Below are 14,914 nucleotides of genomic sequence, written 5' to 3'. Positions count from 1 at the left end.
AAAACGCCATTACTTTGATATGACTTTTAATGAGATGTTGATAAAAAATGGTTTAAAAGTAAAAAATGTTCTTCATGCATCAACTTGTAATGAAATAAGAAATTTATCAGTTAATAGATTTTTCCCGAAAATAAGAAGTATGAGCTGGAGAAGGAACTGGTTCACATAGCATTTTAGAAAACAGTAACCTAATATTTTCTTTGCTTTCTTTATATCTGTTCCAAAAGGGTTTGAAAAATCCCTTGTACATCCCATGCCTTATCACATTTTAGATTCATGTTCTCAACAAGGCATCTATCTCTTGGATTTGTGTAGAAGCGTACGCCTATGAGGACCGGGTCTCTGCACATGAATTTATGAGCAGAATTGAAAAAAAATGTGTTAAAATACTTATTTACTTTTTGAGTACAAGAAAAGTTTTTCTCTGAGACACGTATTCGTTGGTTTTATTGTAGAAATTTTCAGGAGTTGCTTACAGGCATGTGCGTTGGAGAAGTCCCATTAAATACTCCTTATACCCGGGTATAGGTACCCTTTCCAGACCACAATATATTTTACCGTCCATATCATACAATTTCCTTAGTAGAGTTTTAACGAAGAAAATAAAACAAGATTCTCATCTCGGACGTGCGTATGGAAAGCGGACACTTCTACACATTTAGGTTGCCACTGTAATTGTAATGTTTATTTAGAACGTTGTCGTCGGAAGTTAAGATACAGCCGGTGGAACATCAGCCCCTTTCTTTAAAGAAAATTCATTGTGTATTTTCTAGACAATGGAAATACAGACACTAAAGTAATGAAGGTTCTTTCGAGAATGCCTACTTCCAATGCGAATATTTTTGATTATTCAAGAACCCGTCTTTAATTTGCATTTTTTACCAAAAAAATATTTTATTTCCAACTGTTCACTACATCGATGAAAAATAATCTTGTAATTCCGATTAGACAATTTTTACTCTTTTCCGTGTGTTATTAAAACATCGATATCGATACACTACCCATCACTAAAGTAAATACCGTATTACAATCACTTTTATATTAACTATAGTTGAACTTGACCTTGGAATTTAAATAATGATTGACCCAAATATCAACGTCTAGTTTTTGTTTATATTGTAATCATTATAAATTGTTGTAAACTGTACTATTTAAAATGTTGGTGTTTAATTAAGTGTAGCCAATTATGAAGCACGATTCTCTCGGTGTACAGAAAAACTCTTGGTAAGTTTGACATTTGAATGATGTCCATCATCAGGTTTTAAACATCTATTAACACAAGTACGATGACGTCATAAACTAGTTATATATGACCGGTATTAGATTTCGTATCTTTCAATTGCAAAGCAACAACAATTAACGGCGAAAATTGCACAATTATCGCTATTCCATTTCTTATACCCGACCGACATAAGTTCTTAATTTGATGCCCCTTGCCGGATGCGTAATCTCGCTACCAATTATCGTCATATTCTTAGGCCTTCTGCAGAAAACAGCTAATAAAATCGACACGAGAGCTACCATGGAAATCCTGTCGATGCATTTAACAGACTTTGAATTACAACCTCTTCTGGCAGATATCACTGTTGTGTTTGTGTCTTTCATCGAAAACTGACATTTGTCATCGAACCTTTTGTAGTAATAACCTAAACAACGACAGACATTTGCTTCGTTCTGGAATTATAACATTGCATTTATAGTACCATAGGTAAGAAGTTGCCAAATTATTATGAAAATATTGTGATAGATTACTTAATAATTTAAAAAGAGCTGTGAATACTTGATTTGTTTTTAAGAGGTCATCATATAATAAGGAAATAAATAACATTAATACTTGATACACTTATAAATAAATTGGTACTTTAACTTACGAATAAATCATCCTTTATTACATCAGTACCAGTACTATGAATTCCTGAAACAGAATTGGTACCATTGCAAAAGTGAGATGGCACTCTACATTGCGTATAGTTGCCTCTCGCTTCATCAACAGCATATGATCTGCTTGAAGAGTTCATAGTACAGAGTTGGTCATTAGCCAAAAATGTATGATTTTTTGACATGGAACCCATTTAATGTTATTCTAATGGGTTCACACATCCGAAACTCGTGAGGCGTTTTGATCGAGACGTTAATTATATCAAGATCCAGTTATAATCTTGATTTGCTCAAGGAAGTAATGATTGGAGTTTTTAGTAGTCCTTTAAATGACAACAATATTTTATTCATCATTTTAGCTTTTGACTATCAACAAATTTATCACCCACTCTTTCTCCTATTTTTATTGCATAAGCCAGATTAAGGAGAAGCCTATTACCTACTTAATTTCGAAAAAAATGATAATGTAATATCTAAACATTATATTTTTTTTTTCAAACAATTAGTGTTTATAACACTAATTGTGGAAATTTCATATCATGAATGAGTTATTGTTGTGATTTCAAGAGAGGTTTTGTTTTTGATTTTCTGCTTATTATATCGTCATGGAAGCCTTGTTTGGAACTCGCAATTTCAAGGCAGTATTTATGCCTCAACTTAGTAGTTGCAAGATTGCAATTGAATGTGGAAAATTGTTGACACAGAAGGGATAAGGCAGAATCTTCATAACCTCTACGGCTCTGGCGAAAGCTTCAAGGAGTTTGGGGATGTTTTGAGGAAGATTTTTTTTCTGTGGGATTTCAATAGTGCCTATTAAAAGTAATATTGGGTTGACGTCCTTAAATCCTCACTATGACTAAAAATAATGCCCAATAATAAATTATTATCATACGTTATTTGAGCATTATTAGGAAAAACGCAACGAGAAAATTTTAAGTCCTATAATATACGTTAAAAATTTAAAAAGATCACACGTAATTTTGTTGTCAAAATGTCCTTACCTAATCAGTATTCATTCATTCTCCATACATCAAATTTTAATTGTCATAACGGCGCATCTTAATTGTAGTTTTATTAGCGATACCGTTCAGTTTATAACATTCGAAGTTATAAAAATAAATAGATCGGGTTGTTAATTTTACGTAACTAAAACTATATTTATGATGTTGAATATTTGAGAAACTAATTTATATATATGTTGACAACCTCTTTAATTAAGCCAACTTTATGACCCGAATTTGTAGGTTTTTTCTATGCCAATATTTTTTTTTATGATTCTCATTTGATCCATCACGATACGGCTATGTTTTAGAGAAGACTTAAAAAACAAACCCTATTACTAATTCTCCGCTTTATGTCTGTCTGTTCGTCTAGCATCAGGCTGTACCTCATAACCCGTATAGCTAGACAGTTGACATTTTAACAGATGGTGTTCTGCTGCCGCTTTAAGAAACAATAAAAATTAAAAATCGGTGTTAAACAACGGATTGATGGATGACCATCTCTAAGCCTATTTGTGCGAACCCTTCATTTCTCAAGAACAACTCTTACTCGATCGGTATTTAGACTTAACATCGACTCTTTTGCTCTTTATAACATGTTGTTCAAATCTCGTTTCAAAAACCATTTGTTCATTCACCCGATGTTGTATGGTGTAATATATTTTCGGGCTTCAAATGTCAACAAGCGTGTGTAATATGTATATCTTCCTGATATAATTGCACCAGTCTCTTTGCAAGGCCGGTTACCGTCAAACACCGGTCTAATTCCTTGTATGTCATTAAATAGAGCAGGTTGGACCAAAGAGCACAAATAAGATAAATGTCAAGGAATTAAAGAATTTATATCCGGATCCGAAAGCATGACAATTGTCCAGTAAAGATTGCAATTGAACTGCCATTAGATGAGTTCTAAGTCTTATATGATTAAAGCTGGTTGTGTAAGGGTAAAATACAATTTTATGGGAAGCAACGAGAAAAAATAATCTTAAATTATTTTATAAAATCTATTAAACTGAAATTGAAACAAATCATGTGTTGTAAAAGCAAAAAAGAAATGTCATGAATACTGCATAGAAACAAGTTGAATTTGCTTCTACTATTTAATTGCAGTAGAGTCCTTCAATAAGTTAAGATTATTAATTGGTATTCAATTGTAGAACATATTTTATAAGTAAAACATGTCATTAAAACAAACAAACAAATTAAAACTTAAAATAATAATGAATAAAATAAAAATCAATCAAAATTAAAATTCGAACAAAAAATACATCACATAATATTGCTAAGTTAATTAAAGAATAAGGAACTCTCAAGAAAGGCTAATATTGTAATAGATCGTGACATTTTGAACAGCAGGGCGTAGGCATGTAACGGTGAAGACCCATAAATTCTGACAAATAAAGGTGCTTTATCAAGCAAGTATGGCTACTTGAATGTGCTCTACAAATGGTCATTTCTGATAAAACGTTTTTAATATCGTTATATTGATGTTAAGAAGGCCGTAAAGCAAAATTAATTAGGTGATCCATTAGTGGCAAGGAGACCTATTTTCGATTTTGTGTTGTTGTTCTAATTCGGCCTAATTAATGACGATTCGTTTGGACTGCAAACGCGTAGGTTACCATTTTCGGGCTATGCTTTTGTTACTAGCTTGATTTTTGTAAATAAACTATTGAAATCCAAGTCTACAACGACAACCTATTAATACCAAGATACTTTAGATTGGTGTACAATACGTTAAAGAATCCATTTTTTTCGAATTTGTTTGTTAAAAAATAAAGGATCAATTAAAGAATAATGATATTCTTATACGTGGATAGCTTATTCTAAAACTTACCTGTACGGGTAAATGACCTTATAAAAGTGCTGTAATAAAAGGTAGGTGACGTAATTTGCTGTTCTCTATGAAGAAGCTAGTCAGTATTTCTTTGAATACCAACCAATTAATTTACAAAAATAAGCCTCTAAAGAAATATTAGATAACGAAAAACATTATAAGGAAACTTGAACATTACAATTAAGACATCATTAAATTGTCCAAAATAGTATATTTACTAAAAGCTTTGAATGAAAAACTGAATCGACTCTACTTAATTGCTTGAAAACACGAACGGAACTCATTTAGGTAAGCCACCACTTATAAAAAATTGAGGAGGATTTCCATTGCCCATATTTTTTTCTATGTCACGAATGTCTCATAATAATCCAAGTGAAACGTTAAATCAAAATAAGGCAAACATCAATAAATCATAAGCACCATAAAGTCATCTTTGAAAATTAAGGTATAAGCATTATAGGAGTGAAAGGCAATTCGTGTGTTTAGATGAAACGATAACTGTTTTTAATAATAATGCTAAAAGCTTTAACCTATAACGTTTATCAATTTAAAGAATCATCATTATATGGATAGTGATTTACAATGATATTTAAGATTGCAATCTATTCATTGAATACAGCAGAGTTTATCTAATTAATCTTAGTACAAAAACTTGCTTTAAAATAAAGGAGTCGTATCACAAATTTAGTCTAATTAGTTTAGTTAAATTACTTCTCTACTTAAACATAGTGACTTATCTAAATGGAAAGCAGTATTTGCAACACGTTATCGAATTTACGATTTTCCTGGTTCTGATTCAGTTCCTGCTTAGTGGTCGCAGTTTCACACATCATCATGTCTTCTTCAACTTTGGCATTCGCTTTTTCCGGTACCGTATGAATTTCTTGCTTTACGTTCGCTGGCTTTTTCTTGTTTCCTTCTTTTTCAATCTTGATTTCTTGATTGATGTTGAATATGTTGTGTAGTGGCACTGCTTTGGCGTCTTCATCTCGACTTTCAATTCTTATGTCGCTATCTCTGTGGTTGACAGATCCTCGAATGTTTACAATGACAGTCGGTTTTAGTACTGTCTGTGATTCTCTGTTTCCGATATGACTTTGTCCAGCCATAGTATTGCTCAGCGACGGATTATAATCGTCAGTTTCATTATCCGTGTTTTCTTCTTCTTCGTTTTCTTTAATTCGGTTCTGGTTATGGATTTTATTCAGTTGAGGCCTTGTAGGTTTCTTTTTAGGTTTTGGAGTTGTGGATTTGTGTTTGTTTGTATCAATAAACACGACGACTTCTTCTCTAGGTTGTATTTCTTCACTTGAATTGACATCCAAACTTTTTGGGAATCGATATTTTAATGTCGGCATTTCAATCCTGTCGTTTCTTCTTGGAATGTAATCAGCGTCACTTGGTAAATGGGAAGGTTCGTTTTCATATCCAAATCGAATGAAGTTTTGGGATAGATTATTTTCATCATTCTGGTTGATATCTTCAGGTAGTTGCGAGTGGATTCTAAGAGATTCTATGACATCTCGGAACAGCGAGCGTTCTTTATGTGTTGTATCAATTTCTCGCGGTCTCGTTGGATTAGTGCTGAACAAAATAATCATGTACGTGACACAGATGAAACACTGCATCTGAAATTAGAAATGAATCTTATTAGTACATCCAGATACTCATTATCGGTCTTCAACTTTTTATACTTTCTACTTGATTAATGATATTCGCTATAACAAAAGTTAATTAAATTGATAGTGTAGTGTAATGTGATTTGTTATTATACGACTACCATCGAGTATAAAAGTAATTTGGCCTACTATTCTAGAAGCCTGTTTGTGGTTGCGAATTTAATGAATTTGAAGTACAGTGTAGATAGCTTGGAGATTTCTTGTCGAATAGGCAAGTGTCAGTTCAACGACCTTGAAAACATAAACTAAGATTGGCTTATTGTTGATGATGGACTAATGTTTAAGAAAAAAATTTGACATATCAATTAAATCCGAGTAAATAGTGCAGCCTCTAGTCACGTGTTCAGGTGGTTAAATAACTAGTTTAATTTTATTGTTACCTATATTTGGAAATTATTTGGAGTTTATGACCTGATACACTATACATGGCGTGAAAAGATATAGTCCTACACGGTTTTTAAAATGTTTTACGGGTTTGCACACTTCACAAAACGTATTATTTTCTGTTACACAAAAGGCTCGCATCGATGCTATCCACTTGATCAAGATACTTAAACTTGTTCGTTATTTTAACACCGAACTTATTGTTGTAAAGTTTATGTACAAATACATTGATAAACAAATAGTTGATCATGTATTGATATTTAAACGACATTTACACATATCAAACACGAAAAAAACCAAGATTAATCCTTTAATAGATTGAGGGTGCACTCGATATTTAAATAAAATATTTTTTAAGCATTTTTAACGTTTTAAAAGAACACGATTGAAATGTATAAATGGTAATAATGACTCACCTTGATAGCGTTCCCTGGGTAAGTTTGCGGTGCGACTAGTTGCGCAGGAGTGGCGATACGAGACCGGGAAGCGCGCGGAGGGTTGACTGAACTCGACTGAACTGAGACAGGGGTGATCAAGCTTGATAGGGATACATTTAGTAAATACATTTTATTTGTTGTGGATGTTACTTGAACTTAGGAAAGGACTTGTGGTTCTTGTAGTCATAAGTCCTTTATCAGCTTGGTTTATAGTTTACAATTTAGGCATATATTTCAAGTCAACTGTAACTCTATCGTACATTAAAAATGCGAGTTATCTTTTGTCCAGGCTTTACATTATTCACCGGTCCACTTTTAGCAGATGCTAGGAAGTGCTATACAAGACATAACTTAAAACATTTTATTCCTTAAAAGGCACTTATCAAACCTTCAGTAGAACTTTGTATAGAAGAACATTCAATATTACATTGAAAAGGAACAAAGTTTTAGCACCCCTGTTCGGAATAAAATAGCAACTTGTCTTGTCGGGAACTACTAGACTTCTGATGTCCGGAACTGTGGCTATTCTACCATTTTACTTGAACAGATAAGTATTTCGAAAATCAACCTTATGTGTATAGGAATAGGCTTTTTTAGGGCGCAGACGTAGCTTTGTACTTTTTTTACTTGCTTCACGCGTCTATGATGCGGGGTTCACAAGTTGATGTAAAAAGAGGTTCTACTATATTTAGTATTGATATTCAGTAACAAAAGAATAAAATCCCTACTTACCTAAGTATTTTTTAATGATTTTTAACCAAATTCCACTCAGTCCGTCAAGAGGTTCCATTCAACTCTTAAACCGTTATTTATGACTCAATTCTTCCCACTTGTCTTTCTAAAAAGTCTCCAACGTTTAGTGATGGAATATCATTTTTGGTAAGAGACTTAATGACTAAGAATCCTTACTACATTTCGACTCTATTTCGTCTCGTTCATTCACCTATTCGTGAAGAGTATAATACTGTACTTCGAAGATAGAATTGATTACTAAACAAACCTGATTCCCAGGATTTTAATAGCGACGATCCTATTAACGTGTTATCGAACTTAATGACCGCTTACGTGCGGTGTGTGGCTTATCCAGGCATGCAAAAACTATTTGTTTTGATGTTCCAGAGCTGTGGAAATATGGGCTATAGATTGGAAAAATAAAGGGGAGATAATTTCTTATAATGGATTTTATTTTATTGTTTTAGGACATCAAATAGCAGATTTCTTCCTATGCTATTCTGTTATGTAATCAAGGTAGAGTTGCTTTAGTTCAATTAATAAATGACGGGTTATTTTTCTGATTGAAATAGACCATTTTTTCAACCGACTCAAAAAGGAGACTAGGTGAACCGATTCTCTTGAACGGTCATTTGTCCCATTAAAAATTTCCCCAAGTTTGGGTCAGTCATTTTTAATTGAAAGTCAGTTGTGTGTATTTGTTAAAAAATATTATTAATGTAATAGGTAAGGAAAAACGCTTTTATATAAATAAGAAAAGAAACCACTACAATGGGACATTATTTTATAAACTCTGCTCTACTCTGCAGTATAGTAAACAAAGAAAAACTTTCTAAACCTTACAATTAAATTTGAACCTTATTCTATATTCTTATGATCTAGATTCCAGTATAACTTGGAAGTCATCTGATGCTCTCAGCATGATGTCAAACTTCAAACTTATTGGCTGTCCGATATCGAGTTTGGAGACTGACAGCACTCGGTAGCGGAGGAGCAGCGTTGCTAGTACTGTCTTCATCGACATCATAGCGTATCTGTATCCTATAGGAGGAGGAACATTTATATGAATTAGGGATTATACATAATTTTTATTTACATGAAAGGCGACAAATTTTATTTGATTACTTAATCAAATATTTAGTTTTCTACGTGTTTGTATAAAAAGATACAACAAGATTGTTAACCTTTTTTATAATTAAACAAATGAAGTAGAGTTAAGGAACAAAAAAAGATCTCGTATGAGTTTTATCTGTTATGTATTCTCTATTCAAACATAGTTTACAAATCTGGACTAGTGAAATACCTTTGTTTACAAAAATCTCCTTCATTATCTGTACTATAAAGCCGAAATATTAATCAGTTAGTGATTCGATGGTAATAACACATCATACTACTTTTTGATTAAGGCATGCAATCTTCATAAACTATTCTACTAACTTCATGTTTGAAAACCCCCAGTTTCACACAAGGATTAAAGTCTAGATTAAAGAATGCGGGAGTCGTTTGAAAAAGGGATAAAAATAAACTTACCAATACAATTCCTTGGTCCATAACTAAATGCCAGGAATGCGGCTGGATGCTTGAGGGGCGCATCAATAAACCGTTCAGGTCGAAACTGTTCGGCGTCGTCACCCCAATACTTCGGGTTTCGATGAGTCGCGAAGAGACTTAAGAATATACCGGTTCCTTCAGGAAGCGTGTCGCCTGATGCTGGGAAAGAAAAAAAATGTTAGTAATTAAGTAATGGTTGATTGTGAAGTCTGGTTATGAAGATATGGGTAAAATATTTGAAAATCGGATTAATAAATATGTAAGTAGAATGAAAGTTAACTCTCTACTCCTATTAATCACAATGTAATGGCATATGTCCGATAAAAAAAAGATTGCGTGAAATGAAAACTCTGCGAGGTCATGACTTATGCATATTCGTAATTTACAACCACAATTACAAAATATTTAGGTTTTTCCCAAAGTGCACTTGGTTGCTTAATCTACACGGACTATCCTTGACGTCCATCTCAGAAATTACTTTGAGCTATACCTACAATATAGTCAAAGTATCGAGAAATGATGACTACTTACGAAGTATAACGTCCTTATCGACTTTTCTTAGCAGATTCGGGGCTGGTGGATACAGACGTAACGTCTCCTTGATAACAGCCTCCAGATACTTCAAACGGGGAAGATCCTCAGCTGTGACTGCTCTGTCCGTATCACCGAAGACTTCCTTCAACCTGTATACGACGAACATAAGAATTTTATTTCAGAAGGACAACTGGTTATGATTGGAGGAAGGTTTTTGAGCAAAGAGGTAACAACTGTTTAGTTTTTTATAGGCGTAGTGAAAGATTGCTAAGAGATAAGTTTAAGGAACTAAGTACTTATTAAGATTGGCACTTGTGCTTTTTTTTTTGTTAAAGTTCACAAGGATTTAATGAAAAATAAAAAGTCTTCTCTCGTTTTTTTAATGAATCACTACGAACTAAATGATAGCTTAAAATGAGACAAATATTGAGATCCATTCAGTATGCCTATTTTGAGTATCTAAAAGTAGTTTCATATTATTATACTCACTCTTGATAAACCTTTTCTTGTATATGAGGATGTCTTGCCAGCAGCACGCAGGTGAAAGAAGAGCCAAGTGTTGAAGTGTCAGTGCCAGCTGTGAACAGCACGACTGTCTCCTCTCGAAGTTCCGTATTGTTGAACCCTTTGTCACCCCCTGAGGACTCGATCATCAGCTCCAAAAATGTCTTGAAGCGGTCTTCATCTGAAAGAAGACATGTCCCAATAAGAAAAAGGCGTACGATGTTAGAAGGCTTTAGAAGAGCAATTTTGCATCAATATTAGATAATTCTGCACCAAAACAATTCATACCTCCATCCTGTATCTTGAGTTTGTTGTTTTCAGCAATCTCCTCTCTTTTAGTTTGAATAACCTAGGATGGTCCAAAAAAGCATTAAAAAGACATCTAAATCTCAAAATATACGAAGATACGCTTCCAATTGCTATAACACTAATTAAAGGCGCTATGGAATCTAAAAGTATTTTCATGTTTGTATAACAGAACGAATGTGACGATTTCTTAATTCTTCTTAAATAAATAAAGAAAATATATAATTACATCTCCAATAAAACCAAGAACGGTGTCCACATAGCCCATGAACTGTGTGTAGTCGCTTGTCAGCTTGTAAATAGGGTTGAAATGTAACCAAGGCTTTGTAATCCGCTCCGATAGCAGTTTGCAGGAACCAATGAATGCTTCTAAGACACGCTCATTCGGATTCTGTTGAGAATTTGCTGAGATCCCGAGTGCAGTTTCTAAAATCAAACAGAAAATAGAATATTGAATAAATGAATCTTCGAAACTAAAAAGGTGTTTGGTGATAGTTCATGAATTTGACACATAGGTACAACTGCACTGTAAATATGGTAAGACATCTTTTCGCAATGCAATGTCCTTATCATCACCACAGTACCTCCTATTATATAGAGTTGATAGTTTAAAATTTAAAACAATGCCATTTTTATAGTAACCTTCTTAGACTTCAAAGTCGTTGCCATCAAATTGATGATAAGTTTTATTTAGTCAAATCAATTTTAATTAAAACCTACAACCTGAGAATTTAGCGTTATAATTACTCATTGAAATTAAAATTGATTTTTAAGGTCCAGCCAAAGTAGACTTTTCACAGTGAGTAAATAAATTCAGTATCTTTACTAGACTGGTCTATACACGAAAGACCCAGATCAATCTGAGAAAGCCTAGCAAGCGGCAGGCATGCCGACAATATCGAATAGCGCATGCACATAAGACGTTAACGTTTTGAATTTGCAACTTATTTTAATACATACCGCAAACGGAATCCATAGCGTAGGCCATTATATACTTTGACAACGACAGGCTTCCGTAGTCCGCGACCTTCTTCAGCTGTTCGATCATGATCATGCTCTGCCTGGAGAATATGTCCTCGAAGTTCAACAGGTTCTTGTGACTGAAGGTTGGCACCATGACTTTGCGACGAGGTCGCCATATTGGAACTGGAATAAGATTTTTTATAAATGCTATTTTATTCCATATTGAGGATACTAACTGAAAACTAATTGGCTTTAATGAAAATGAGAAAAAGGAGAGGAATTAACTGGAGTGGCAGGTACAAATAAATACCCTTTGTTTATGCCTTTCTCCTATATCTTATTTTATTAACTGTCCATTTGTCTCCTGTCACCATTTTAATGTGGTCTGGCTATCCAGGTAGCCATCAAGAATCTCTAGATACATGAATATCAATTATTTGTTACTAAAAGACCTGAGATTGAAATCCAACCCCGATATCTTGGGAAAATATTGTGAAGACAACGGAATAAAAACCTCATTTGTCCTGCTCGTCAAAAAATTATCTTATTATCTGTAGATGAATCTTCAACGTATATCAATAATATGTTTATCTTACCATCAGCCACAGCGCTGCCATTGCCAACAAGAGCTAGACTCAGTTTCATAGAATCATCTTTTTCAAGACAGTTCTTCATAATACATTCTGCTATTACAGGGTCTGCTACAACTGAAAATTTATTGGTGTAGAATTAAAGAAGATCATATTAATATCAAGAACAAAAAAATTGAATAATTTGCTGTTTCTTACTATATTTACAAAGAGTTTTTCAGTATTGTTCGTCTTATTGAGGACGCTATTTTCGAGTTGCGCAACTCGACTTTGAAGGATCGAATACCTTGATGCGGAAGTCGTTATAAAAAATAAGAAGTTATGACTTACTGCAGTATAGTCTGTGCAAGTTCCATGACGTGGTCACTCCTCCTTGTTTGAGTGCCTCTCGACTAAACCTTTCCAGTACATTCCAGCGATCTGGGAATCATTAACAAAGTACTCGTACATTACTGTATTATTTGGATGGTACTTACAGTTTTACATCGTAATAATGGATTTTATGAATCAGAAGGCAATTCATGATTACAAATTAAACTATTTTAATAGTTATTCATGATTACAAATTAAGTATTTTAATCAAAATGATGCTATTATCATTTTGATTAGGAAAACATATTAGTTATGGTGAGCTGTGTTTCTATGAAAAAATCAGCGTTTATCTTCGACAACCGCAACGTATAAATTTTAGAGTTGCTAGTGAACTCCCTGATGCTTTGATAATCAAAAGCTATACAAAAACAGTTTTACAATAACTTCAATTAGAGCAACTATTATGAAAGTCAGAATGTGAAATCTATATTCCAGTTGCAATACCTAATATACACTTTACATAATATAACTTACCACTATCAGATTTACAGTCAATAAAGCAATACGAGTGTCCCAACACCGGCAGTGCCTTGATGCTGTTCTTATACAATTTAGAAAACTTTATCAAATGTCTTGCTCGCCATCGTAACACCAAACAGTAAAGAAAAACAACACCCACAATCAATTGCCAAATCATGTTTAAAGGAAGAAGATACTCTATTTTGTTTTTAACAATTTTCTAAGTTTTGCCTTCCCGTGTATCATGTTTTCAAATCAAAATATGACTGACTAAAACAATGTTGAATTCTTCAAATGAGTAACCAAGGAATAAATTATGATAATGATTTATAATAAAAAAATACTGGTTATTCTATAATGTTGTAGCAAAATTATAAGGCTAGGACCACACTATAACAACTCGGCCACAAAATATGCGTAGCGAGAAATTATAAGCTGCCGTAATTTTATGAACCGTCAATAAACAAAAAAACTATTTATTCTAGTCTCAAGTACTATCTAATTCTAATGATATCACATACCTACAGGTCCCTAACCTTTTCTTGGTAACCTTTTATTTTCGAAGTTATAAATATTATAGTGTTCTTAAACGGGGATAACATTATGGATGGGGAGTTTGTTGCGCCGTTTCTTCTCTCACAGCAAAAGCACTTAGGAAGCGGTGAAGGGTGGGCGAAACTGAGTGCTGTCAAATGTAATCTGACCTTCAAAAAGTACTACTTAGTACCCTGAATAAATGACTTTTGATTTTGGGTATCTTAATACTTGGCCACCAAATTAGTCACTAGTTCATTTGAATTATTAAAAAAAAAACTTGCGTGACGAGATTGTAGACCGAGCATAATAATTTTATAAAATTAATGTTAGTTATGTACTTGACAGTAGAGCTAAGCTTGGATGAAAACTTCAATGCCATAGCAATGCATTATAAAAAAAATTGTATAAGTATTATAATTAACTACGAATTTGTGAATTTTCATTTCGTTTGTGTTCACCGGCTGGCCTTGAAAGATTTGGTTGGAAATACACTGGATGCCTTTCAGGAAAAAGTAAAGAATCAGGTCAAATCCATGTCGAGATCGATGAAATAATAGGGTATCTACGCCAGGATTATAACAGGACAGCAACAGCTAAATGTGGATGAAGAGTAATAAATTCTGCTGATTATAAATTATTGGATAAATTACATTTGACTCCGGTAATAGCTGGGTACCTACCGTGTTGAATATTTTCAAAAATCAAACGTACTTTCATATTAAAAATTTGCTTTAAATTTTTGTGAAAAATCGTACATCGTATGTACATAAATTATGTTCAAAGTATGTCTACATACAATTCCAGTTAGATGGCAAATCAATGTCATGAGGTAAAGAAAACGATGCGTAAAATTCATAGACTACCTAATAATACTCGTGTGTGACAAAGATGAAGGCCAAATATACAAATTCTAATTATCAATACTTATGAAAAATTTGTATGCGTATAATACCATAAATTATTACCATAAAAACATACCTGCCTTAATGGCGCCGAATGGAATATTATAAATATTTATGCTGAGCTAATAATGCTGAGAGAAGGGAAAAGGCTCACTATACCTAGAGGGCATACTAGATTATATTAAGCACACCGATACAGTTAATGGTTAACCCAAGACGCAAAAAAGAGGTTTTAATTTGGCCGTCCA

The 14,914-nt window shown here is 33.4% G+C and overlaps 2 protein-coding genes across 2 annotated transcripts; both read right to left on the bottom strand.

Moving 5' to 3' along the window:
- Nucleotides 1-5,453: 5,453 nt before the first annotated feature.
- LOC113495414 lies at nucleotides 5,454-7,585 on the bottom strand. The gene is made up of 2 exons (XM_026874120.1): nucleotides 7,196-7,585; nucleotides 5,454-6,344 (listed from the first exon to the last, which is right to left on the bottom strand). The coding sequence occupies exons 1-2, from the start codon at nucleotides 7,343-7,345 to the stop codon at nucleotides 5,454-5,456; spliced, it is 1,041 nt and encodes a 346-aa protein (XP_026729921.1). The 5' UTR covers nucleotides 7,346-7,585.
- Nucleotides 7,586-8,738: 1,153 nt separating this feature from the next.
- On the bottom strand, nucleotides 8,739-13,711 carry LOC113495452 (cytochrome P450 4d8-like). The gene is made up of 10 exons (XM_026874176.1): nucleotides 13,243-13,711; nucleotides 12,727-12,816; nucleotides 12,403-12,513; nucleotides 11,804-11,989; nucleotides 11,073-11,269; nucleotides 10,826-10,886; nucleotides 10,523-10,718; nucleotides 10,031-10,182; nucleotides 9,479-9,658; nucleotides 8,739-8,989 (listed from the first exon to the last, which is right to left on the bottom strand). The coding sequence occupies exons 1-10, from the start codon at nucleotides 13,403-13,405 to the stop codon at nucleotides 8,820-8,822; spliced, it is 1,506 nt and encodes a 501-aa protein (XP_026729977.1). The 5' UTR covers nucleotides 13,406-13,711; the 3' UTR covers nucleotides 8,739-8,819.
- Nucleotides 13,712-14,914: the final 1,203 nt, after the last annotated feature.

This window comes from Trichoplusia ni, chromosome 6 (assembly GCF_003590095.1).
Source record: "Trichoplusia ni isolate ovarian cell line Hi5 chromosome 6, tn1, whole genome shotgun sequence".
Classification (NCBI taxonomy): Eukaryota; Metazoa; Arthropoda; class Insecta; order Lepidoptera; family Noctuidae; genus Trichoplusia; species Trichoplusia ni.
The sequence above is the reverse complement of the archived record's forward strand: the minus strand, read 5'-3'. Positions and strand labels throughout refer to the sequence as shown.

Bases quoted from the DNA above. Each gene is read 5' to 3' on its own strand.
- LOC113495452 (XM_026874176.1), bottom strand. From the start codon at position 13,405: ATGATTTGGCAATTGATTGTGGGTGTTGTTTTTCTTTACTGTTTGGTG. The intron at 11,990-12,402 runs GTAAGATAAACA...ATCTTATTCCAG, and splicing joins TGGCAGCGCTGTGGCTGATG to TTCCAATATGGCGACCTCGT. The intron at 10,719-10,825 runs GTATGAATTGTT...GTCTTCTTTCAG, and splicing joins ACTCAAGATACAGGATGGAG to ATGAAGACCGCTTCAAGACA.
- LOC113495414 (XM_026874120.1), bottom strand. From the start codon at position 7,345: ATGTATTTACTAAATGTATCCCTATCAAGCTTGATCACCCCTGTCTCA. The intron at 6,345-7,195 runs GTGAGTCATTAT...TTCTAATTTCAG, and splicing joins ACCCAGGGAACGCTATCAAG to ATGCAGTGTTTCATCTGTGT.